Source organism: Pan paniscus, chromosome 1 (assembly GCF_029289425.2).
Source record: "Pan paniscus chromosome 1, NHGRI_mPanPan1-v2.0_pri, whole genome shotgun sequence".
Taxonomy (NCBI): Eukaryota; Metazoa; Chordata; class Mammalia; order Primates; family Hominidae; genus Pan; species Pan paniscus.
The window spans coordinates 21,523,921-21,549,738 of record NC_073249.2 but is presented as its reverse complement, the minus strand read 5'-3'; the positions used below and the strand labels follow the sequence as shown (position 1 = coordinate 21,549,738).

General features: G+C 57.6%; 2 protein-coding genes across 2 annotated transcripts in view; one reads left to right on the top strand and one right to left on the bottom strand.

Annotated features, from left to right (window-relative positions):
• Positions 1-4,342, top strand: part of WNT3A (Wnt family member 3A) — a 53,923-nt gene extending 49,581 nt beyond the window's left edge. The window contains exon 4 of the mRNA XM_034948290.4: positions 2,023-4,342. Within this exon, the coding sequence (XP_034804181.1) occupies positions 2,023-2,502 (480 nt within the window). The 3' untranslated portion in view covers positions 2,503-4,342. The remainder of the gene's footprint in view (positions 1-2,022) is intronic.
• An 8,837-nt stretch (positions 4,343-13,179) lies between these two features.
• Positions 13,180-25,814, bottom strand: LOC134729087 (uncharacterized). The gene is made up of 2 exons (XM_063596760.1): positions 25,362-25,814; positions 13,180-17,834 (listed from the first exon to the last, which is right to left on the bottom strand). The coding sequence occupies exon 2, from the start codon at positions 15,495-15,497 to the stop codon at positions 13,467-13,469; it is 2,031 nt and encodes a 676-aa protein (XP_063452830.1). The 5' UTR covers positions 15,498-17,834; positions 25,362-25,814; the 3' UTR covers positions 13,180-13,466.
• Between the last annotated feature and the right edge of the window lie 4 nt (positions 25,815-25,818).

The following is a 25,818-nucleotide window of genomic DNA, read 5'->3' as shown; positions in this document are numbered from 1 at the left end:
TTAGACATGGACATTTCAAAAAATTTACAAGGCCTTTTCTGGGAAAAAAAAATCTGCAAGAAAATGAAATTGATAGAATAGCTGACGTGTTTGGACATCTTGAAGAGAATATGTAGATAAGTAAGGGAGAATTTGAGGCTGAATCAGTTACAGGTACATTGATAACACCAACTACAAAAAGTCATTTAGGAAAAGAAAAGTCATCATAATATATGACACTTAAAGTAGTCCCAATACCACCAGCAGTGAATATTGATGTGAAATTAAGCTAGTTTTTAGGGCAGGAGGGGTTGGTGCTTGGGAAGTGTGCATCAGTGTGGTGGAGTAAGGAGAGAAAACTAACTGCCACCCACCATGGCTAGAGGCCAATAAATAATGCCTAATGCTGAAAAATCAAGAGGTGTCAAGACAAGTGTGTTAATAGAGTTGTAGACATTGCAAGGGGCTGCATGTAGGACCAGAATTCCTGTTTATCTAAACAGGTCTTGGAAACTGTTGGACTCTTCCAAGTAAGCACCTATATAACTTTGATCCAATATAAAACTAAAACAAAAGAGGAAATAAAATGGATATTAGATAAACTAGACTGGGCAGGGCGAGGGATATGTTACTCTACAGATGCCCATAGGAAACAGTCAATATCAGAGGGAGGAGTTCAAGAAAGAGCCAGAAGGGGACGAGGAGGAGGCAGGATTGGGACCCAGAGCCCAGTTGAAGCCTTAGATTAGAACTGTCCAATAGAAATAGAATGGGAGCCACAAATGGCTCATAGATTATTATAATTTGTCCCACAAATGACACAAAGATCATTATAAATTTTCTAGTAGCCACATTTAAAGAGTAAACAGGTAAAACAAGTTTTTTTGGTTTTGATTTGGTTTGGTTTGATTTGAGACAGACTCTCGCCCTGTAGCCCAGGCTGGATGGAGTGCAGTGGTGCAATCTCCGCTCACTGCTACCTCCCCCTCCTGGCTCAAGCAATTCTGCCTCTGCCTCCCAAGTAGCTAGGATCACAGGTTCCCACCACCACGCCTAATTTTTGTATTTTTAATAGACACGCAGCTTTGCCTCAAGTGAGCCACCCACCTTGGCCTCCCAAAGTGCTGGGATTACAGGCATGAGCCACCATGCCCGGCCAGAAACAAATTTTAATACCAAATTTGATTTAACTCAGGATAGCCAACATGCTATCATTTCAATAATGTAGTCAGTATTAAAATTATGAATGAGCTGTTTCTCATCCTTTTCTTACACTAAGTCTTGGGAATCCAGCATGCAGTTGGCACGTATAGCATTTCTGAATTCGCACTGCCATGCCTCATGGGCTCCTGTCTGTCCAGTGGCTGCCACAGTGCAGTGCCACCTAGACTGTTCTGATGTTCACATGCCCCTTCACGCTCACCCTTACCCCTTCCCCAAAGAAAGAAGGGAAAAGAAGCTGAGTTCTACACTGCCCATAGGGGAAACCGTTCGCTCCTCAGCGAGGTCCTGCCCGGTCCCCCAACAGCCTTATGTCCCAACATTGCCTTCCTCTTCCTCTGCAGTCCCCATACAGTGACCAGCTTCCTGGGCCACTCTCTTTACTCATGCTCAGGACTCCTGCCTTTCCACCCAGCCGTATACACCTCTGGGCAGCGTGCCTGGGTCCTCAGGGTCAGAAGGAACGCCTATCCCCCTGCATCCCTGCACTCTGACTGCTGTGGCTCTTCGTGTACGGCATCCCACGCTGCAGCTCTGTCCTTCATTCGCTCCACCCTAGACAGTGTAGAAGTACTCAGCTAGGAGACGGGAAGAGGGGAGCCCCCCAAGCCCTGACCTGGGAAGGCTTGGGTCTGGCAAGGGAGCAGGCACGAGTATCTGCACCATAGGAAGGGGGTGGCCCTGGGGCCCTGTCTGGGAGTCTGCCCCCTCTGCCCGGGGGCTTTATGGAGCAGGTAGGCTGCAGGCGACATGTAATGCTGTTTCCTCGGGGAGACGCACCAGGGGGCCGCCCTGACGCTGGCTCCTGCGCGTGCCCCGCAGGCCATCGCCAGCCACATGCACCTCAAGTGCAAGTGCCACGGGCTGTCGGGCAGCTGCGAGGTGAAGACATGCTGGTGGTCGCAACCCGACTTCCGCGCCATCGGTGACTTCCTCAAGGACAAGTACGACAGCGCCTCGGAGATGGTGGTGGAAAAGCACCGGGAGTCCCGCGGCTGGGTGGAGACCCTGCGGCCGCGCTACACCTACTTCAAGGTGCCCACGGAGCGCGACCTGGTCTACTACGAGGCCTCGCCCAACTTCTGCGAGCCCAACCCCGAGACGGGCTCCTTCGGCACGCGCGACCGCACCTGCAACGTCAGCTCGCACGGCATCGACGGCTGCGACCTGCTGTGCTGCGGCCGCGGCCACAACGCGCGAGCGGAGCGGCGCCGGGAGAAGTGCCGCTGCGTGTTCCACTGGTGCTGCTACGTCAGCTGCCAGGAGTGCACGCGCGTCTACGACGTGCACACCTGCAAGTAGGCACCGGCCGCGGCTCCCCCTGGACGGGGCGGGCCCTGCCTGAGGGCGGGCTTTTCCCTGGGTGGAGCAGGACTCCCACCTAAACAGGGCAGTACTCCTCCCTGGGGGCGGGACTCCTCCCTGGGGGTGGGGCTCCTACCTGGGGGCAGAACTCCTACCTGAAGGCAGGGCTCCTCCCTGGAGCCAGTGTCTCCTCTCTGGCGGCTGGGCTGCTCCTGAATGAGGCGGAGCTCCAGGATGGGGAGGGGCTCTGCGTTGGCTTCTCCCTGGGGACGGGGCTCCCCTGGACAGAGGCGGGGCTACAGATTGGGCGGGGCTTCTCCTGGGTGGGACAGGGCTTCTCCTGCGGGGGCGAGGCCCCTCCCAGTAAGGGCGTGGCTCTGGGTGGGCGGGGCACTAGGTAGGCTTCTACCTGCAGGCGGGGCTCCTCCTGAAGGAGGCGGGGCTCTAGGATGGGGCAGGGCTCTGGGGTAGGCTCCTCCCTGAGGGCGGAGCGCCTCCTTAGGAGTGGGGTTTCATGGTGGATGAGGCTTCTTCCTGGATGGGGCAGAGCTTCTCCTGACCAGGGCAAGGCCCCTTCCACGGGGGCTGTGGCTCTGGGTGGGCGTGGCCTGCATAGGCTCCTTCCTGTGGGTGGGGCTTCTCTGGGACGAGGCTCCAATGGGGCGGGGCTTCTCTCCGCGGGTGGGACTCCTCCCTGGGAACCGCCCTCCTGATTAAGGCGTGGCTTCTGCAGGAATCCCCGCTCCAGAGCAGGGAATTCAGCCCACCAGCCCCCTCATCCCCAACCCCCTGTAAGGTTCCATCCACCCCTGTGTCGAGCTGGGAAGGTTCCATGAAGCGAGTCGGGTCCCCAACCCGTGCCCCTGGGATCCGAGGGCCCCTCTCCAAGCGCCTGGCTTTGGAATGCTCCAGGCGCGCCGACGCCTGTGCCACCCCTTCCTCAGCCTGGGGTTTGACCACCCACCTGACCAGGGGCCCTACTTGGGGAAAGCCTGAAGGGCCTCCCAGCCCCCAACCCCAAGACCAAGCTTAGTCCTGGGAGAGGACAGGGACTTCGCAGAGGCAAGCGACCCAGGCCCTCCCAAAGAGGCCCGCCCTGCCCGGGCTCCCACACCGTCAGGTACTCCTGCCAGGGAACTGGCCTGCTGCGCCCCAGGCCCCGCCCGTCTCTGCTCTGCTCAGCTGCGCCCCCTTCTTTGCAGCTGCCCAGCTCCTCCTCCCTGCCCTCGGGTCTTCCCACCTGCACTCCATCCAGCTACAGGAGAGATAGAAGCCTCTCGTCCCGTCCCTCCCTTTCCTCCGCCTGTCCACAGCCCCTTAAGGGAAAGGTAGGAAGAGGGGTCCAGCCCCCCAGGCTGCCCAGAGCTGCTGGTCTCATTTGGGGGCTGTTCGGGAGGTTTGGGGGGCATCAACCCCCCGACTGTGCTGCTCGCGAAGGTCCCACAGCCCTGAGATGGGCCGGCCCCCTTCCTAGCCCCTCATGGCGGGACTGGAGAAATGGTCCGCTTTCCTGGAGCCAATGGCCCGGCCCCTCCTGACTCATCCGCCTGGCCCGGGAATGAATGGGGAGGCCGCTGAACCCACCCGGCCCATATCCCTGGTTGCCTCATGGCCATCGCCCCTCAGCCTCTGCCACTGTGAACCGGCTCCCACCCTCAAGGTGCGGGGAGAAGAAGCGGCCAGGCGGGGCGCCCCAAGAGCCCAAAAGAGGGCACACCGCCATCCTCTGCCTCAAATTCTGCGTTTTTGGTTGTAATGTTATATCTGATGCTGCTATATCCACTGTCCAACGGAGTTAGACGAATAGATGTGTTGTGTTTTTTTTTCCTTTTCTTTCTATGAAAGAAATTGTTTTAGTCATAGCTTGTGGGTTTCAAACAATGGGAAAAGTGAAAAAAGAGAAACAAGCCATCAAGGCTGTGGTCTGGGCTGGATGTTTGGTGGTGGGTCAGCACGGTGTTGAAAGAGTAGAGAAGATGCCCACTCAGGGGCTCAGGACCTGGGTCCGGGGGCAGGGGGATGCCCCAGGGCCGTGATGGGCAGGGGACCTCCAGAGCTGGAATTCCATGGGGAAGGAATAAGGATAGCCAAGCTGAGGAAATGAGGGAACGGCCACTGGCACCAAGGCCTGGGGCAGGGTAGAGCCTCTGACAGGGAGAGAGCAGCAGGCACCTGGAGGCCCCAGGTAGGCAGCCCTAAGGTAAGGGGGTTGGCTGAGCCCCCAACAAGTCAGTAGAGCAGCAAAACGCCCACCACCTCCCCTCCCACAGAGCCTGTACTCACTCAGCTGATACCTTAGCACCAGCTATGGATGTGCCCCCTCTCTAGGTTTGGGGACAGTGGCCTGGTGGTATAGGATCAGCTGGATCCCAGCAGGACCTTGGGATGGGGCTGGCCATCAGGAGTTCCTCTGGGATCCTCACCTCGTGGGGCTGTGCACAGGGGTGCCCCCTGTGCGAGCCCCCATCTCCTTTCCCCAGCCAAGGAAGGCAGGGAGAGCCCCTGGAACAGGTGAGCCATCCTGCCGACAGGAGCCCTCATGAGGCCTTACTATGGGTGCTGGGTGTGCCTCTGGAAACAGGCAGCAGGAGCCCAAGGGCTGTCTCAAGGCCATGCCTTCCCCGTCCCAGCCCCACCAAGGATCTCTGCTCCACTCTCTGCCCTCCCATGCCTGTCCGGTCCCCGTGCCCATCTCTGGGCCCTGACTGGATGCTCAGCCAGACCTTCAGGGCAGCGAATGCCGAGGGAAGAAGCTATGGAGATGGGGCAGCCAGGAGCAGCCAGTGTACCTGCCTGCAGGCCGGGCCCAACACAGCCACCATACTCAAGCCATGTGCACGCCGGCAGGGAGCCAGGCCTTCATAGAACAGGAATGGCTGGCCATCCCCCAGTGTGCCCCGTGGTAGGAAGGGGGGTCAAGGCAGCCCCAGGAGTGGGGTGGGTGCACCAGCGTCCTAGGCATGGAGGTCATGGGAACACAACCCCCAGGCCCCAAGAGCCAGAGAAGGGCCAGCCCCGTGGTAGGAAGGGGGGTCAAGGCAGCCCCAGGAGTGGGGTGGGTGCACCAGCGTCCTAGGCATGGAGGTCATGGGAACACAACCCCCAGGCCCCAAGAGCCAGAGAAGGGCCAGCCCCAGGCAGGAGCATAACCCCTCCAGGAACAGTGTCCCCTGACCCTGCCAGGCACATGCTGTCCTGGACCCTGAGGGCACAGGCCCAGGGCATGCAGCTAAGGCTGGGCAGAGGGGCCTGAGGGACTGCTGACCTCCCTCCCCACACCCTCACCCCAAGGTGCCCTCATGGCCGCCCAGCAGGACACCCTCTCTAGGCCACACTGGGCCTGGCCACCCTCTCTGGGCACCATTTTCAAGCTAGAGCCCTTGCTCCTGACCTTTGTGACGGGTCCACTAGAAGCCTGGCCTTCCCAAACCCCCCACCTGCCCCTCACTACCCACTTCCTAGGTCCCCCTGGTCCTGTGCCTCATCCACCTCCCTGAGGCTACAGATCCAGCCCGGCCCCCACCAGAGCCCTGCTCCTCCCCACCCCAGGTCAGGTCTTTCCACCCCACTCACTGCCCAGGGCCTCCTCACAGTGCTGGCATAGTGAAGCCTCACAGCACCCACAGAGCAAGAGAGCATACCGCCCTCTACCATACCCTGCTGGCCGCACAGGGCTTCTGCCCAGGTCTGGCTGCTGCCCAACCCCTGCCTGCAGCAGCCTTGCAGAGCCTCATGAAGCAGAGGCTCCCACCCAAGGACAGTCAAGGAGGCCAGGCCCAGGAGGGGATGAGGGCTGAAGTGTGGCTGCTGGGGTAGTTGTAGGGAGGGAGTGTTTCTCCAGAGCCACCAGCCATGGGAGCACAGAGCTACCCAGGGCCTGTCAGGGCCAGGGGAGAAGGGACCCGGTCCAGGACTCTGGAGATCAGGCACCCCTCTCCTTTGCCTCCCAAAACTGTGCCTCAGCTTCCATGCACCCCCAAGGTCTGGTGGGCACCCCAATATCACTCCCAGCCATGGCCTCATTGGCTGGGGCCGTGACACCCATCCCAGGTGGGTCACCCACTGCTCCAGGGCAGCCCTGACCCTCCATAGGCAGGGCCACTGGAATTCCCGGGGGGCACCAAGGGCAGCTGTGCTACCGTCTACAAAGAGGGAGCCAGTGACTAAGGGCGCAGGACCCCTGTGGTGCATCACCAGTGGGGGGACCCCAAGCCCGCTCAACCCGCCAGGCCTTCCTGAGCAATAGCCATAAAGGGTCAGTCCTTGGGGGAGGGCAGTGCCCCACAGGAGCCCCTGGTCAGCCCCAGCCCATGGGCACAGTGCCTCTTAGTCGGGACCCAGGTCACAGCCACCCTAATTAGCACCTACTGGGCCCCAGTGCCAGGGGCATTGCAGATGACAGACACTGACCCAGCCGGGAGGCGGCTGGGCAGGCAGAGGGCGCGCGAGATCATGGGCATGGCTGCCAGGTTGCAGGGACCTGAGCAGTCAGCATAGGCCAGGGCAAGAGCCCACACCCAGATCCAGGCCAGGGCCAACTTGGGGCTCAAAGCTGAGGTAGGCCCCAGAGAGATCCCCAGCACCCAGGCTCTATCTCCGGTGCTGGGGCCCAGAGAGGAGATGGTGCTGGCCTGAGGACACACAGTCTGCTGGAGACCCAGGGGGCCATCTGGGTGGGGAGCCCAAGGTCCCCTTGCAGGCCAGGTGTGAAGGACCACTGTGAAGATGGTCTCAGCTGTCCCCATCCCCACTGTGGCCCTAGCGCAGACAGAGGGTGACCCCACAAGAGGTTCTGGATGTGTTTCTGAGGAATGGGGGTCGGCTGGTCTGCAGCCCCTGGGGCCATAGGACACACCCCAGTTTATAGGCAATGGGGGCTGGGAGGTGAAACGCTCAACTCACCCTGTGTAGGAGCAAGCCCCACTCCTGCCTGGGCCTCAGTTTCTTTTCTATGTAAAAGGCAGTGAGCCAAGGGAGGTCTTCCCTCCCACGGGCCTGCTGGCTTGGGCTGCTGCACCTGGTGCATGGCCTCCCTCACCTGCCAAGGGCAGGCATCACCCCAGGAGCCCCAGCCCCCAACCACCCCCCCCCCCCCCCCCCAGCCTGCAGGCCTCCAAGTCAGTCTCAGAAGCCACCCCCCAGGGCGTTTATAGCCCATCCTGCCCACCCGCCCTGCAGAGGGAGGAAATGCGCCTGGTGGGCCTGTTCGCAGGTAGTTGAGACAGGACAGGAATAACCATATAAAAGGCCCGGAGGTAGTGGGGCCCCACCCCACCAGGGCTCCCCTGCCCAGCCCCCTGCACATCTCACCCTCCATGCTTTGAAGTCCTGGAGGGGTGTGGCCAGCCCCCAACTTGGGCACTCCTCCTCTCTCTGACACTCCCCTCCTGACACCTACTTTCAGGATCCTGGGGCCTCCTTCAAGAAGGATCCTGGAGGCTGCCAGCCTGGCCTCCCCAGGACGCTGGGACCGCAGCAGGCAGGTGCAAGGCCAGCTCCAGGTCCCCATGCCCGACATGGGGTGGGGGTGAGGCCCTACTTACTGACTGTCCAGTGCCCGTCCCCAGTGCTGAGCCTGGGCTTGGTGTGCCCCGGGGCCCTGCCGGCCCTGGCCCTTGCCCCTGCTCCATCATGGGTCCTCTCTGGACCATGCTGGGTCGGTGGGGGCCTGAGAGGCTCATCAGTGGAGACGGCCCCTCCCCTCTCAACCGGGTTCCACACCCAGCCTAACTCCCCTAGTGTGGGCCTGGCGTCACCATCCTCCAGTGGGTGGGAGAGGAGAGGGCAGAGGGCAGGACCCCTGACCAAGCTCTGGGCCTGTCAGCTCCCAGGGGCACAGCTGCTGCCCCAGGAGTTGACACAGCCCAAAAGATGACCTTGGCTCAGGGGGTCCTCAGCCTGTCCGAGGTTGGAATGTGGTCTGTCACGGCCTCCAGGGAACTCCAGGACACAGGCTGAGCAGCCAGGAATGAATTCAGGGCTTCCCCGCAGTCCCTTGGGCTATCCTCAAGAAGGAACATTCTAGAAGCTTCTTGTTGGGGGAAGGCGAGAACTGGGGAAAGATGCCCCTGAAGAGGAAGAGAAGCTGGGACTTGGGGGTCCCACACCCCAGTCCTTGGAGGGGGTCCTCCAAGGACCAGGGCATTGCAGAGATGATGTCAGGCCCAGCTTGCCGTCCAGGCCTCAATACACCTGTTTGTGTATGGGGTGGAGTGTCTGAGACGTCGTCAGACATCAGCCACTCCTAAGCCCTAGCAAGGCTGCCCTGGCCACAGGTCCCCCAATAAGGTGACCCTGTAACTTCATTCCCTGGAGCCTTCCTCCAGCCTGGCCCTCCCCAACGTTTCAGCCGGATGGATACCTCCGCCCTTTCCCCTGCAGATAGCTTCTCACCAGGAATTACAATCAGGGCCGTGCACTCAGAGCCTGGCATCATCAGAGTGGGGGACCCAGGTCCCCGAGCCCAGGGCGGGGCTTGGTGGGTGGACTGTCCATCCTGCACTGAAGCCTGGAGTGACAAGCCATGAGAGAAAGTCCACGGGGAGAACCAGAGGGGGACTCCTGGGATGCAGAGCCAGCCTCTGCCCTCTGCCAGGCTCTGTCCTGAGACCCTGCCCTTCCATCTGTAGGCCCTGCCCTTCCTGGGCTACTGGCAGAGAGGGTAGAGGAGGTTGGAGCACCCTGGGCTGCGGGCCCAGGTAAGACAAGTACAGACCCTGAGCCTGGACTGAGCTGGGGATGTGCCCCATCCTGGAATATAAGAAGACACGGCCCTGCCCTGGGGTCTGGGAGACACAGCCTCAACCTGGGTCCTGGGGGAAGCAGTCGCACCCTGGGGTCCAGCTGTCGACCTGGGATGAGCCCTAGTTCCCTCTGCCCTACAGTGGCACCACCGCCCCCCACAGGCCCCACCCCCTCCCCTGGACAGCTCAGCCCTCTTTCCCAGTCTCCTCCCCTCATGGATCCCCCTTTCTGCCTCTGAACCCCTAGGGATGGATGCCTCAGGACAGGGCACTCAGGTCCCTGTCGGAGACTTGCTTGGGCCTGGAGCCCTGGATCCCACGGGCATGACCTCCTGGAGCAACTTCCAAGGTCTGGGGGACTAGGTCAGTGTTCCTCCCTGCAGAACTGGACTGCTGTCAGTGGCTGCCTTCGGGATCATCTGGGAGGGCTTCCAGGAGGAGGTGAGCATGGGGACACTTCCTAGGGCTCCAACATCCTCCTGTAATTCTGAGATTGCATCCCTGCGGACGCCAGGAAAAAAGCGGGTTCCCATGGCAGCCGGGGAGCCCTCGGAAGGGGCCCCACTGAAGCCTGGGAGCCACCACCCGCCTGCCTGGCCAGGATGGGAGCTCAGCAGAAGGTGCTAATTGCTGTTTAGCTCCAAGCTGACTCCTTGCTCTCTTTTTGTCTCTCTCTCTCTCTCTCTTTTTTTTTTTTTTACTTGAGCCTCTAGAGCACACAGTAAACAGTCATTTGGCTCTTGGGGCCCTGCAAATTGGTGTTTATGGTGCGAAGATGAGGAGGATTTGTCCACCCAAACACAGGCTGGCTGGGAGGGAGGAAGCAGGGGTGGGACATCCCATCCAGGCCCAGCTCGGGGAAGCCTCCTTCAGACTGAGGAGCTGTGGTCTCACAAGCAGGGGACTGTGATTAACCCAGGAGAGCTTCTAGGAAGAGGTGAGGCATCCGCAGCAAAAAGACCTCCTCCAGGGGAAGCTGCAAAAGCTCCACCATACCCTCAGGTGCCCATGGGGAGCCCTGCCCTCCAGACCCAGCTGGGATCAGAGCTTCTTGGCTGGGTCCCAGCCTGGGTCTCCTTCCAACAGCACACCTCACCTGCCCACCCAGCGGCCAGCTGCAGAATTACAAACTGGAATGCCAAGGCCCGGTCTCCTGGCAGGAGCAGGAAACACAGAAGTCCAGGCGCAGGCATATGGGCTTGATGTGTGGCTGGGAAAAGTGGATTTCCCCAGGTATCTCCCCCTTGTTCACGAACCTAAGGTGGGCAGACTATGCCCCAGAGCCAGTGCCCGGGCTCCTGTCTTCTTCTGCTGCCCAAGCTCACCCCACCATGGCAGAAGGCCAAGAGGCCAGACTGGCATTGCCCTCTCCCCACTCCATCCAAGGTCTAGCATGAGGCACCCGCCCTGCAGTGCCACTCCTCAATGGAGCAGGCAGCCTGCAGCACCAACACCAAAGGCTGGGGAGGACATGGGATGCTGGACATGGGAACCATCAGGAGAGTGCAGGAGGGGCAGTGTTGGCGGGTAGTGTAGACCAGAATGTACAGGGCATGTAGAAGAATGGATAGTGTAGACAGGGTAGTGCAGAGGAATAGCACAGGTGGGATAGTGTAGGGGGATAATGTAGGGGGTATAGTGTAGAGGGATAGTGTAGGGGGATAGTGTGGGGGGATAATGTAGGGGGTATAGTGTAGAGGGATCGTGTAGGGGGAATAGCGTAGGGGGATAGTGTAGAGGGATAGTGTAGGGGATAGTGTATGGGGATAGTGTAAGGAGGATAGCATGGGGGATAGTGTAGAGGGATAGTGTAGGGGGCATAGCGTAGGGGAATACTGTAGGGGATAGCACGGGGGATAGTGTAGAGGGATAGTGTGGGGGAATAGCATAGGGGGATAGTGTAGAGGGATAGTGTAGGGGGGACAGAGTAGGGGAATACTGTAGGGGATAGCATGGGGGATAGTGTACAGGGATAGTGTAGGGGGAATAGCATAGGGGGATAGTGTAGAGGGATAGTGTAGGGGATAGTGTAGGGGGATAGTGTAAGGAGGATAGCATGGGGGATAGTGTAGAGGGATAGTGTAGGGGGAATAGCGTAGGGAGACAGTGTAAAGGGATAATGTAGGGGATAGTGTTAGGGGACAGCATAGGGGGATAGCGTAGGGATATAGTATAGACGGATAGTGTAGGGGAAATAGCATAGGGGGATAGCGTAGGGGGATAATGTAGGGGCGATAGCATAGGGGAAATAGCGTGGGGGACAGTGTAGGGGGGATAGTGTAAGGGACAGTGTAGGGGGATAGTGCAAAGGGGATAGTGTAGGGGGATAGTGTAAAGGGAATAGTGTAGGAGGGATAGTGTAGGAGGATAGCATATAGGGATAGTGTAGCGGGGATAGTGAAGGGGGACAGTGTAGGGGGGATAGTGTAAAAGGGATAGTGTAGGGGGATAGTGTAGGAGGGATAGTGTAGGAGGATAGCATATAGGGATATAGAGTAGGGGGGATAGCGTAGTAGGAGCACAGTGTAGGGGGACAGCATAAGGGGATAGCCTAAGGGTATAGCGTAGGGGGATAGAGTAGCGGGGACAGCACAGGCAGATAGCATAAGGGATAGCGTAGGATGGCATGGGGGGATAGCCTAGGGGGATAGTGCAGGGGGGACAGCGTAGAAGGATAGTGTAGGAGAGATAGCATAGGGAGATATCGTAGGGGGGATAGCATACGAGGATAGCATAGGAGGGATAGCGTAGGGAAAGAGTAGGAGGATAGTGTAAAGGGATAGTGTAGGGGGTACAGTGTGGGGGGCACTGTGTAGGGGACAGCATAGGGGGGATTGTGTAGGGGGATAGTGGAGGGGGCATAGCATAAAAGGGATTGTGTAGGGGGATAGTGTAGCGGAGAGTGCGTAGGGGGGGTAGTATAGGGGGATAGCGTCGGGGATAGTGTATGGGGGATAGTGTAGGCGGACAGTGTACGAGGATAGTGTAGCGAGGATAGCATGGGGGATAGTGTAGGGGGGAGAGAGTAGGGGAGAGTGTAGGGGAATAGTGTAGGGGGATAGTGTAGGGGTATAGTGTAGAGGGAGTGTAGCGGGGATAGATTGAGGGGATAGGGTAGAAGGACAGCGTAGGGGAATAGTGTAGGGGTATAGTATAGAGGGATAGTGTGGGGGGGATAGATTGGGGGGATAGGGTAGAAGGACAGCGTAGGGGAATAGCGTAGCAGGGGACAGCGTAGAAGGGATAGCATAGCGGGGAGAACATAGGGGGATAGCGTAGGAGGGAAAGCATAGGAGGGATAGCATAGGGGGATAGCGTAGGAGGGATAGCATAGGGGGATAGCATAGCAGGGATAGTGTAGGGGGGATAGCATGGGGGGATAGCATAGGAGGGATAGCATAGGGGGATAGCGTAGGAGGGATAGCATAGGGGGATAGCGTAGGAGGGATAGCATAGGGGGATAGCATAGCATGGATAGCGTAGGGGGGATAGCATGGGGGGATAGCATAGGAGGGATGGCATAGGGGGACAGCATAGCAGGGATAGCGTGGGGGGATAGCATGGGGGAATAGCATAGGGAGATAGCAAGAGGGGATAGTGTAGAAGGATAGCGTAGCAGGGATAGCATAGGGGGATAAGGTAAAGGATAGCGTAGTGGGATAGTAAAAGGGAACAGCATACAGAGGTAGTGTAGGGGGATATCATAGGGGAAATAGCGTGGAGGGATAGCGAAGGGAAATAGGGTAGGGGAATAGGGTATGGAGACAGTGTAGGGGGATAGTGTAGGGGGTACTTTGCAGGGGGGATAGCAGAGGGGAGATTTTGTAGGGGGATAGTTTAGGGGCAATAGTGGAGGGGGATAGCATAGGAGGGATAGCGTAGGGGGATATCGTTGGGAGACAGTGTAGGTGGATAGTGTGGGGGGAATAGTGTAGGTGGATAGTGTAGGGGGATAGCGTAGGGGGATAGAATAGGGGGATAGTGTAGGGGGATACAGTAGGGGAATAGCGTAGGGGGGATAGCATAGGAGGGATAGCGTAGGGGGATATCGTTGGGGGATAGTGTAGGTGGATAGTGTGGGGGAATAGTGTAGGGGGGATAGTGTAGGTGGATAGCGTAGGGGGATAGAATAGGGGGATAGAGTAGGGCAATAGCGTAGGGGGGATAGCGTAGGGGGGTAGTGTAGGGGGATATCGTGGGGGATAATGTAGGGGCATATTATGGGGGAATAGTGTATGGGGACAGTGTAAAGGGATAGTGTAGGGGGGATAGAGTGGGGGAGAGTGTAGGGGGATAGTGTAGAAAGGATAGTGTAGGGGGATAGTGTAGGGGAGCATGCAGGGAGGAGAGTGTAGGGGATAAAGTAGGGGGATAGTGCAAGGGGAAAGTGCACAGGGATAGTATAGGGGGATTATGTAGGGGGATAGCATAGAGAGGATAGTGTAGGGGAAGAGTGTAGGAGGGATAGTGTAGGGGAATAGTGTAGGGGGGATAGTGTAGGGGGGATACTGTAGAGGGATACTGTAGAGGGATAGTGTAGGGGGATAGTGTAGTGGGAGAGTGCAGGGGGGATATGGTAGGGGGATAATGTAGGGGAGATAATATAGGATACAGTATAGGGGGATAGCGTCGGGGGATAGTGTAGCGGGGATAGTGTACGCGGAGAGTGTAGCGGGAATTGAGTAGGGGGAGAGTGTAGGGGGACAGTGTATGGAGATAGTGTAGGGGGAACAGTGTAGCGGGATAGCGTAGGGGGACAGCGTCAGGGGGATAGAGTAGTGGGATAGCGTAGGGAGTAGCATGGAGGGACAACAAAGGGGGATAGTGTAGGGGACATAGCATGGGGGATAGCGTAAGGGAGATAGCATAGGGGTATAGTGCAGGGGTATAGCATAGTGGGGACAGTGTAGAGGGATAATGTTTGGGGGATAGAGTAAGGAGAATAGCATGGGGGCATAGCGTACAGTGAATAGTGTAGGGGGATAGCATAGGGGGATAGTATAGGGAGATAGTGTAGGAGGGATAGTGTACGGTGACAGTGTAGGGTGATATAGCAGGAAGGATAGTGTAGGGGGGATAGTGTAGGGTGATAGTATAGAGGGACAGTGTACAGGAAGCATGCAGGAGGATAGTGTAGGGCGATAGTGTAGAGGGATGGTGTAGGGGGATAATGTAGGGGGGATAGTGTAAGGGTAGAGTGCAGGGGGAGAGTGTAGGGTGATATTGCAGAAGCAATAGTGTAGGGTATAGTGTAAAGGGATAGTATAGGGGGGATAGTGTAGCGGGATGGTATAGGGGGAGAGTGTAAGGGATAGTGTAGGGGCGATAGTGCAGGGTATAGTGTAGAGGGATAGTGTAGGGGGAATAGTGTAGGGGGATGGTATAGAGGGATAGTGTAGGGGGTAGTGTAAGGGAATAATGTAGGGTGAAGAGTGTAGGGGGATAGTGTAGGGCAATAGTGTAGGGTGATATTGCCAGGGCGATAGTGTAGGGTATCATGTAGGGGATGCTGTAGGGGAGATAGTGTAGGGTAATAGTGTACAGGGAATAGTGTAGGGGGATAGTGCAGGGGATAGTGGAGAGAAATAGTGTAGGGAGGATAGTGTAGGGGAGTAGTGTAGGGGAATAATGTAGGGGGGATAGTGTAGGGGTGATAGTGTAGGAGGGATAGTTTTGGGGGGATAGTATGGGGTAGAGTGTAGGGTAATATTGCAGGGGTGATAGTGTAGGGGACAGTGTAGGGCAATAGTGTAGGGGGATAGTGTAGGGCAATAGTGTAGGAGGATAGTTTGGGGGGATAGTGCAGGGGGATAGTGTAGGTGGATGGTGTTGAGGGGATAGTGTAGGGGGATAGTGTAGGTGGATAATATTGGGGGACAGTTTAGGGGGAGAGTGTAGGGTGACATTGCAGGGGTGATAGTGTAGAGGGATGGTGTAGGGGGGATTGTGTAGAAGGATAGAGTACGGGGGATAGTGTAGGCAGGAGAGTATAGGGGCATAGTGTAGGGGAGATAGTGTAGGGCAATAGCGTAGGGTGATATTGCCGAGGCTATAGTATAGGGGGTGCTGTAGAGGGATAGTGTAGGGGAGGAAAGTGTAGGGGGGATGGTGTAGAGCGATAGTATAGGTGATAGTATAGAGGGATAGTGTAGTGGGGATAGTGTAGGGGAACAGTGCAGGGGGGATACTGTACGGGGATAGTATGGGGGAGAGTGTAGGTGGATAGTGAAGGCGGATAGTGTGGGGCATAGTGCAGGTAGATAGTGTAGGACAATAGTGTAGGTGATAGTGTAGAGGGATAGTGTAGTGGGGATAGTGGAAGGGAATAGTGTAGGTGGATAGTGAAGGGGAATAGTGTGGCGCATAGTGTAGGGGATGGTGCAGGGGTCACAGTGCTGTTGGGGTGCCAAGGCACCGTGCTCAGTGTCCATGATGGTTTGTGTGCTTTGTGTCTGGAGCATCAAGTGGGGACCCTGCAGACACAGAGTCCTGGTCACCCTCCCTGTTTCTGTGTCACTTGGCCTGCCTCAGGTGGAGGGTCAGAGGTCAGTCTGTTCCCCGTTAGTGTGGGCACTTTCCTGGGCTGTGCCTAACCATAGGTGGCTCTGCTCAGGCCATCCTGGCCCAGTGCTGCCTAAAGGTGTGCAGCTGGCCACCACCCACTCTGAATTGCTTCTTTGCAGGCCAGTCCAGGGTCAGGAAGGAGGTCTGGCGTCTGCCTCTGTCCCCTCTTCTGCGGCCTGGGACTGATAAGCAGCCTCCACCTTTATGGCATGAATCCCACCCTGGCCCCTTGGACATTGTGGCCTGCCGTGTAGCACAAGGGGCTTCCTCGGGCTTCCACACCACCAGCCTGGTGTGATGCCTGGCTCCCAGGCTCCAGGCCATGTGCCTAGTCAGCAAATGGGGCCCCTTGACTAGTCCCCAGCATGGCTGCTGTCTGCATCTGCAAGTCCATTGCACCAGTGCATCAGTTGTTTAGATCTTTCCCAGCTGTTGCCAAGGGTTCATTTCTCTCCTGGATCACAAGCACCCCTGTGTGCCAGGTGCACAGGACCTCCTCCCACCACCTGCCTACTTTGGCTCTGTGGGGGCCTCCGGGCCTGGACCACAGCGCTGGGAGACCCGGATGGGTGCCCAGGCTCTGGGCGGGTGGCTGTCCTGTGGGCCACGGTGACACTCTGTCACCTCGTCGTCTATCATCTCCTCCCACTGGGGCAGAAGGGGGCCTGGCACTCGCTGACTGCTTGAGTTCTTCTTTCTCCCCCTTCTCCTCCAACCACTGTCTCCCTCACTGCAGCCGAGCCCCCGGGCATACGCTGAGAGGGCAGTGTGACAGCCCTCCCCTGACCTTCGTGCCAGCCTCCCTCATGGGGCCACCCACCCTCTGCATGTTCCTGTGGCACCCAGAACCTTCCACGGCAGCCCTGGCTACTCCCTGCCTCCTGAGAAAGGGGTCTCCCGGGTGTAGGTGTGTAGCTGGGCCTGCAGGTGATGGGCAGAGGAGCTGGAGAGGGCAGGGTCACCGCGCAGTCGCCTGGGAGCCGTGGGCAGCACCCAGACCCCCAGGGTAGGAGTTAGGAGCTGACACAAGTAGGCCGGGGCAGGCCGGGGTGCTCTGGTGTCCCACAGCCAGCCTTGCCCTCCCATGGTGGGGCATTGGGGCCCATCAGTTCAGGGTATCCAGGAGAGTCTCCTTTTCATTAAGGCCAGAGGGGGCACTCACTGAAGGACCCAGCAATGAGCACGGTCCCCCGCCCAGGCTGGCTGCAGGCTGCAGTGGCAGGCATGGGGGCTGGAGGCCCCTGGGGCATGGTTCTGCCCACCCCGGTAGCCCAGGCCTTGGGCACAGGCAGGCGGATGCTGGCAGCAGATGCTAGGAAGACAACAATGTCTTCAGCTGGGCTTTTTAATTAACCTCAGCCGGCCCCTCCTGAAGGGCCCCAATTAAGTGAAGAATGCATGGCAGAGTGGGGTCATGCTCCGGGCGGGTTTTAATTAAAGCTCCGTGGCCTGGGCAGGAGCGCCCCCGCCTGACTGCCTCCTCCCTTGTTCTTGTGCTGGGCGACCACGCACCTCCAATGGGTGCTACAGGCCTCTCCTCCTCCCGCCTGTCAGGCCCCAGACCAGCCAGCCCCTCTCTGAGCCACCATCCCATCCTGGCATAGTCCCACCCACCTGCTGGTTCAAGCATTGGCTGAGCGTCTGTGGTGTGTCCACTGCAAAGGCAGACAGAAATCACACAACGAGTAACCATGTCAGATGTGCACATGCCATGAAGAAAGCAGGTGAGGTGAGGGACAGAGAGGGCTGGGCCACCATGCCCAGGAAAGGAACCTGCAGGAGGCAGGCAGGGAGTGCACCTGGAGGGTGGGCTCTGTGGACAGGAGCAGGGGCCTGGCTGAGCAGCTGAGGGGTCAGCCTGTGGACGCCCGCATGCAAGAATGAGAGGGAAGACAGACATGTCTCCGGAGAAGATCTATAAACAGCAGCAAGCACATGGAAAGACGCTCAAAGTCACGAGTCCTTCAGGACAGGCAAATCAAAACCACCATGAGACACCAGCTCACCCCATCAGGATGGCAGCTATTAGAGAAACAAACAAAAAAAAGTCACTGGATGCAGTGGCTCTCGCCTATAATCCCAGCTACTCAGGAGGCTGAGGTGGGAGGATCGCTTGAGGCCAGGAATTTGAGATCAGCCTGGGCAACATACTGAGACCCAGTCAGTACAAGAAAAAATATATTAATTAGCTGGCATGGTGGTGTCTGCCTACCATCCCAGGTACTCAAGAGGCTGAGGTGGGAGAATCGCTTGAGTCCAGGAGGCGGAGGCTGTAATGAGCCAAAATCATGCCACTGTACTCCAGCCTGGGTGACAGAGCAAGACCCTGTCTCTTAAAAAATTTAAATTATTTTTAAAAGGTTAAAATGGTAAGTCCTATGTTATGGGTATTTTACCACAATTTTTAAAACGAGAAAAATTTGAGGACAGAGGGCTGTGGGTATGGGGGGCTTTCAGCCGCACTCAGCAGAACAGGGGCTGCGTGGGGCTTCTGAGCAGGGACCCACACCAGGGGCCTGGCTCCCCACAAGACCCCCAGCCTCACACAATGGGGTGTGCCCCAGGACCGTGAGCCACGTATTCACGGGTCCCACCAGAAGAGCACATGCGTCCAAGAACAGCAGCTGGGCAGGGGTAGCAGGCAGGCACATGTGTCCTGCTTTGTTCAGGGCATCTTTGCATTAATCGCCACTGCAGGACCAACATTCTCCACAACTGGCTTCCTTTAGAGACACCTGGCCTTGGGAGCAATGAACGAGGGAAGGGAGGGTCTCCTCCAGGGTCACCATGAGCACTCTCCTCTGCCCAAGCCACGCCCCCTGGCCAGCCCCGACTCTCTCTCTCAAATCTGAGCGCCAAGGACTCCCTCCCCAACGAGCCTTGTGCTGGGGGATCCCCTTGGTTCTTCTGGGGATTCGGGATACAGTGTGCCCAGGAAGGGAGTAGTCTGATCCTAGCAACCAGAGTCACCATGGCAACAGGTGACATCAGAGCCCAGCAGCCCTGAGCCTTACACGGGACCCAACCTGCTGCCCAAACTGACCCATGGGGGAGACACATGTCCGGCTGGACAGGTCAGGTGGCTGCCTGCAGAAAACTCATGACCCTGAGGCCGTGTGGGCAGACACCCTATGCAGGGGTGCAAAGAGGATCATCTGAGGAACCCCAATGCTTTTAGCCCCAGGTATTTGACTCTCCCGGCCTTGGCACCAGACATGAGGGAATGAGGTATACTGGCATCACAGGGTGGCCACAGCAAGTTACCACAACCTGGGTGGTTCACAACAGCAAGGGAGGTATTTCCTCGCAACTCTGCAGCCAGAAGCCCCACATTGAGGTGTCCCGGGCATGCTCCCTCCAAAGGTTCTGGGGAGGACCCTGCACAGCCTCCTCCAGCTCCTGGTGGCTCAGGTGCTTCAGGCGCATGGCCACACACTCCAGTCTCTGGCCTGTCCTCATGGCTGGTTCCCGATCTGTGCATCTCAGATCCCCCTCCTCTTTCTCTTAGACAATCACCTGTTACGGGTCCAGGGCCCACCCTAATCCAGGATGGCCTGGTCTCGATGTCACTCATTGAGGATGTCTGCCAAGACCCTGGTTCTACAGGAGGTCCTGCTCCAAGGCTCCAGCTGGATGTGAAGGGGGGTGCCCCACCTACCCCACTACAAAGCCTTCGAGGTAAACCCAGGCACTGACACCTCAGTTGAGACCTTAGAGCAGAACCAGGTTGCCATGGAGCCCAGGGTCCTGCTTCCCAGGAGGGACCATCTATGTGGACTGCTGTTAAACCACTAAGGTTTGCTGGAATTTGTCACCAAGCCTTGGAACACAGACGGGGACCAACAGTTCCCCTCTCCCCAAACAAGACAGGGGCCACTCAGAATCCAGTGCCTTTGCTGTGGACTGCTGTGTCCTCTGGGTCCTGTCTGCCCTATGCGGAACAAGATCCATTTGGTTTTTTGTTCTTTTTTTGTTGGAGACAGAGTCTCGCTAGAGTGCAGTGCAGGCTAGAGTGCAGTGGCATGATCAGGGCTCACTGCACCCTCGAACTCCTGGCCTCAAGTGATCCTCCTGCCTCAGCCTCCTGAGTAGCTGGGAGTATATATACATCAAGACACTCAGCTAAGTTTTTAATGTTTTGTAGAGACGGGGTCTCACTATGTTGCCCATGCTGGTCTCAAATTCCTGAGCTCAAGTGATCCTCCTGTCTCAGCCTCTCAATGTGCTGGGATTACAGGCTGAGCTACCATGCCTGGCCACTTTGATTTTAGTGTCCTTCTCTGGGGTAGTGAAAAGTTGACCACCCTACAGGAGTCCCCAGTATCGTTTTGAGACATTACTGCTCCGTGCAGCCCCAAGCTGGGAAGGTCACACACAGAGTGAGTCTGTGATGCATCTTGGAGACAAGGCCCCCAGCCCAGGCGTACCTCTCCTGCTAGCCTCTGCCTGGAAGCTTGGAAGGTGGAAAGGAAGCCCTGAAAGAGAGGTGCAGACCCCAGCCCCCTAAAACCTGGAGGTGGGTCTCAAGAGAAAAGCTTCACCCAGGGGGAGCCCGGCAGGCACCTTCACAATGTGCCTCTCCCTTTCCCCCATCCGTGGGGGCCTGGCCCCTTCCTCACTCCCAGCCCCGCCACCTCATAGGGACGTCACCCAGGCGTTGCCATGGCCCCATGCCCTGGTCAGCCTCCTGCTGGTGTCCTCATCACACCTCCATGTGGAACCTCTCTCGCACCCACCTCCAGGCCTCATCCAGATGAGACCCCTGCCCCTTCACCCACATGGCCCTTCCCAAACGGGGCACACTCAGTCATTCTCTAAGGACAAAGGGAAGCCCCCCAACCAGCTTTCCTCACCAACACATCTCTCCCATCTCTGACTTCCTGCCACACAAGGCTCGCCTTAAACAAGCCTTACTTGATGCCAACATCCCCCGACAAGCAGAGCCTTTTGCCAAAAGTCTGCTTAGCCTCTTGTATGCCCACAGCAATGGTAGCTCACTGCCAAGATGCTTCCACATTTGGAGATGCAATCTGTTCTGTGTTGGCCCCTGCCACTGGCCTGGCTGTGTCCCCTGCCACAGACCCCGTCTGTCTCCCAGTCCCTGGTTGCCCCCAGAGAGCTCTGACTCAAAAAGGCCCTAGAGCAAAGTAGCTCCACACCTTCAGCCATGTCTCTTCAAAGCCCTGGGGCAGCACCCAGTGCATTCCCAGGGCTCTGAGCTCAGATACAGGTCTCGACGGTGGCCAAGGAGATCCCAGGCAGGCCTTGAGCTGTAGGGCAAAGTTGGTCACTTTACAGAATCCCAGGTTCTGACATCCAGCCTGGAAGTAGACTGGAAAGATCCCTCTCCCCCAGGATCCCCCCGGGGTCTCAAGGCTCAAGTAGCCATGATCATGCCACTGCACTCCAGCTGGGGTGACAGAAAGAAGGAAGGAAGGAAGGAAGGAAGGAAGGAAGGAAGGAAGGAAGGAAGGAAGGAAGGAAGGAGGGAAGGAGGGAGGGAGGGAGGGAAGGAAGGAAGGAGGGGGAGGTACTAGGGTGGGGAGTTGGCAGGTAGACAACTTGCCAAAGTCCCACGGGCAGAAGGGAGTGTCCGAAGGTAGGCAGAGGCCCACAGTCAGGGCCACTGTCTGAGTCCAGGACAGGCAGAAGGCTCATGTGTGCAGGCAGGGACCACTCTAGCTGACAAGTGGGGTTTCACCAATGCCTACGATAAGTGATGCACAGGACTGGGGAAATGGTGCCATCAGACACTTTAAGACTTGTGGCATGTCACTTTGCGGATGCCAGGTATTTTGTTATCCTGATAGGAGGAGTGGATCGGTACATGTACCCAGAGTCAGAACTTCTTTTGTTATTAGCACCTGAAATGATAAAACCAGGCCGCCTCTGTCACTCCAGTTGATCGAGGAGTATAAACAATATTTCCAGCCGGGCGTGGTGGTACCCCCCTGTACTGCCAGCATTTTGGGAGGCTGGGTTAGGAGGGTCATTTTCCCAGTTCAATACCAGCCCAAGCAACAAAGCAATACCTTGTCTTTAAAAATAAAAATAAAAAAGAGAGAAAATATTTACAGATTTCATGCAACAGCTCTGAGATGAAAAGTTCTGATATTTCAGCAACAAAAACCAAAGGTATTGCTAATACTGCTTTTGGGGAATGCTGCTTGCATTTAAGATGGGAGGAAATGCTAAATGTCACTCAGAGGTTAAGAAGAGCCAAGATGTGCTTTTCTGCAATCCCTCCCCAGGGTGCTCACCTCACCGGCTCCCCATTTGTCCACCCAGGCATGACAAGAGGCTGGAACCAGAGAGAAAACAGTCCTTGCCCTGAGAAGCCAGCCTGCCTGGGAAAACAAGGTCCCCTGAGAGCTAGTCCAGGGGAGGGACATGTGCAGCTCTAGGCTTTCATCTGAGGTTTGGAGGGCTGGCATGAGATGGGGAAACTGAGGCCAGAGTGAGTATAAGGGGAAACAGGTGATGCTTCAAAAGGACCAGAAATCAGACGACTGTGAGCTAACTCCCTGGAGTTCACGGAACTCAACTGTAATTTCCTAAGCCACTGTGTAGTGCAGGCAAGCCGCTGGGACCCTCACCACTGGCCACCGGCTTCCTGAATGACCCCAGACCCCAGCCCAGGCCCAGAAGGCAGGGCAGGGCCACCCTGAGCTGAGAGGTGGGGGCCTCTCCCAGGGCCCATGCAGTCAGCATAGCCGTAATAATTCCTGTGGCGTGCTCCAGGTCCTGTGGTGTGACCAGCCAGAGGGTAGGCTTTGGGTAGGGGTCTGGGGAAGAAGGAAACAGGGCTAGGCAGAGCGGACAGCAGGGTCCTATCCCCACCTCACCCCCCAGAGAAGTCTTTAAGGGTATGAGTTCTTCCTGCCACAGGTCTTAGAGGTTGAGTGTTTGGACTAAGCCCTGAGTGTGAGGAGGAAGTACTGACTCTGGTGGAGGCAGCACCACCCTGCAGAACACCCTGGCATCCTTCAGTGTGATTCTCCAGCTTTAGCCCACCTAGAGTCTCCCAACAGAAAGAGCGGGCAGAGCAACCATGTTGGAGACAGAGTGGGGCAGGAAATCCAGAGAGGTGAACTCTGTCCTGGGATGCCTGGTGTAGTAGTGAGCTCCCCATCACTGGAGGAATCCAAGATAACATTGCGGTCTGCAGAGGCACCAAAGTGCTTGTTCCCCAAGAGGGAGGGCAGGGCTGGGGAAAGAGTAAAGGTGTTGGCAATAAGCAGACTTGGGCATGGAGTAGTCAAGCTCCAGAGGGGTTCCATCCTAGCTGTGTGACATCAGGTACGTGTGAGACCTCTCTGAACATCTGTGGCCTGGCTCAAATGCCGCACACTTCATAGCCCTGCACTCAGAGGTTGACCAAAGTGCCTGCCAGGCCTGAGGTGGGCTGGGGTCCCCTTCACCTAGCCACAATGGCTGCCTACTAGGTCTCCCACATGGGTATTCCTGCTCCTTTGCCCCAGACAGCCCATCTGTCCTTCCAGCCACCTTCCCTAGGAGGCCAGCCCGTTCTGTTGTTTGGCATCCCTGTCTCTGACCTGGTTCTCGGGTGCAGCCACCCCCAGAGGAGAGAAGCCCAGCCCAACCTGAGCTGGCGTCTTTGAGACTGACAATGGAGGCAGCCACGAAGGCTGGAGGGTCCCTGCCCAGCCTGGCCCCCAAACCCCTCCCTCCAGTCAGCTCATCCCACCCCTCTTGGCTAAACCTCATCTGATCCCAGGGACCTCAGAGGAGAGAGAAAGGAATCCCTACTCCCTAGGCAGCGTTGGGGGAGCATCTGGGCCTCAATTACCCCAGGAACTCACTGCCTGACACTTCTTAACTCCCTAGTGGGTCTCCTTCCAGGGGCAGAAATCTGGGTGTGACTACCTGGGCTCCCCGTGCCTGTTTGGCCTGAAGACATCACCTTTGCCCCGGTGGTGGTGGGGAGCCCAAACCAGGAGCACAGAATCAGCAGGAAGGGACTTTTTATTATTATTATTTTCAGACAGGGTCTCACTCTGTCACCCAGGCTGGAGTGCAGTGGCACAGTCCTACTAGGTCACTGTAACCTTGAACTTCTGGGCCCAAGCGATCCTCCCACCTGAGCCTCCCAAGTAGCTGGGACTACAGGTGTGTGCCACCACACCTGGCTATCTTTGTAAAATTTTTGTAGAGATTATGTTGCCCAGGCTGGGGAAGGTACATTTCTTAACCCTAGGGCTGGCTATACAGGAATCCATTTGATTACTTTTTAAACTGTGCATGTATCTGACATACACACTTTCCTGTCTGCATTTTTTCACATTAAAAAAAATATATTTTAAAGGGGCCAGGCACGGTGGCTCACACTTGTAATCCCAGCACCTTGGGAGGCCGAGGCGGGTGGATCACCTGAGGTCAGGAGTTCGAGACCAGCCATGGCCAACATGGTGAAACCCTGTCTCCACTAAAAATACAAAAATTAGCTGGGCATAGGGGCAGGCGCCTGTAATCCCAGCTACTTGGGAGGCCGAGGCAGGAGAATTGCTTGAACCCGGGAGGCGGAGATTGCAGTGAGCCAAGATTGTGTCACTGCACTCCAGTATGGGCGACAGAGCAAGACTCCATCTCAAAAAAAATAAATTAATTAAAAAAAAGTATTTTAAAGGAAGGGGAGGCAGGCTCTGGTTCCCACACAATCCCTGCTCAGTGACCCTGGAGCCACCCCTGGCCACGCTCTGCCAGCAGAGAACCAAAGCCAGGTCCCTTCAGCCCTAAAGAGGCCATAACCACATGTAACCCCCGTGAAATGTCCGCACATGGCCCCGCTCTGGCTGAGCAGGGAGAGGCAGCACAACCAGAAGGTTCCACAGGCATCCACAACCCTCCCTGGGGCTTTCCAAGAGCATCTGAGATGCCTGTAGGGTGGGAGACGTCCTTCCCCTAAACAGACAACCCTGCCACAGCTTCACAGAGGTGAGATTTCAGAAGGGAGCCCCAGGCAGAAAAAGGGACTAAATTTGGGGGCAGGAGGGTCACCGCTTTTGGGGACCTTCGTAGCCCCCGCAGGTGCAGCCCTGGGGGAGAGCTCTGGCCATCGCAGCCTCCAGAGGCAGTGAGGACGCCCTGCTCAAGGGGCAAGCAACGTAGGTGATGGGGGCAGCAAAGGGGCGCAGGAGGCCTGGGCCAGGCCCAGTGATCCCACCCCTCAGGCCCTGCCCCCGGGCCTCGGCCTGCACAAATCAGGTTGATTCCCGACCTCCACAATACCCAGGGCACTGTGCTGCAGGGACACTTTCCCACAAGCCCAACCCCTCACAGCAGCACAAGGGAAGAGGCAAGAAGACCTGAGGGTGGTGGGCAGAGCCAGGCCTCCAGCACACGGAACACAGAGGGACGGCAACGGTCCTCTGTTCAGGTGCCTGAGAGCGGGATCTCCTCCGCCTCAACTGGATCTCAGCTTAAAGGCCAGTTCATTAGAGACCACTGTGACCTCCCTTCTGGGCGGCCGTCCCCAACCCTGGGCCCCACCCCCACGGCCCCGGCCTCCCCCCGGGGTCCCCAGGCCACCTCCTCCTTTGCTTCATCTGCGGCCAGCTCCCCAGCGTCTGCTCCGGGCCCAGGTATGAGCCCGCGCGTCACTGCGGCCGCCGGGGCGCCGAGGCCAGTGCGGGGACACAGCAAGCCTCCCGCCTTCGGACCTTCCGCCGTGGCCCCGCGAGTGCCACAGGTTTCCACAGGGCCGGGGCACGCGGACCCGCGCAGCCTGGAAGCCAGGGACCCCAACCCCGGCGAGGGGCGCCTCGCACCCCCGTCCTCACGCAGTCCCCGAGGCCTCCCGGTGACTGCCGGGTGTGGGAGGAGGAAGGTGGCAACCAGCCCCGCAGCTCCAGTTGCTGCAGGAGCCCCCCGGGCCTCAGTCTCCAAATACGCCAAACGGGCGGGAGTGAGCCACAGGGTGTCTTCGCGGAAGACTCACAGGCGCAGGCGCAGACGGGTGCGCGCCCCTAGGGTGCGCGCGAGCTAA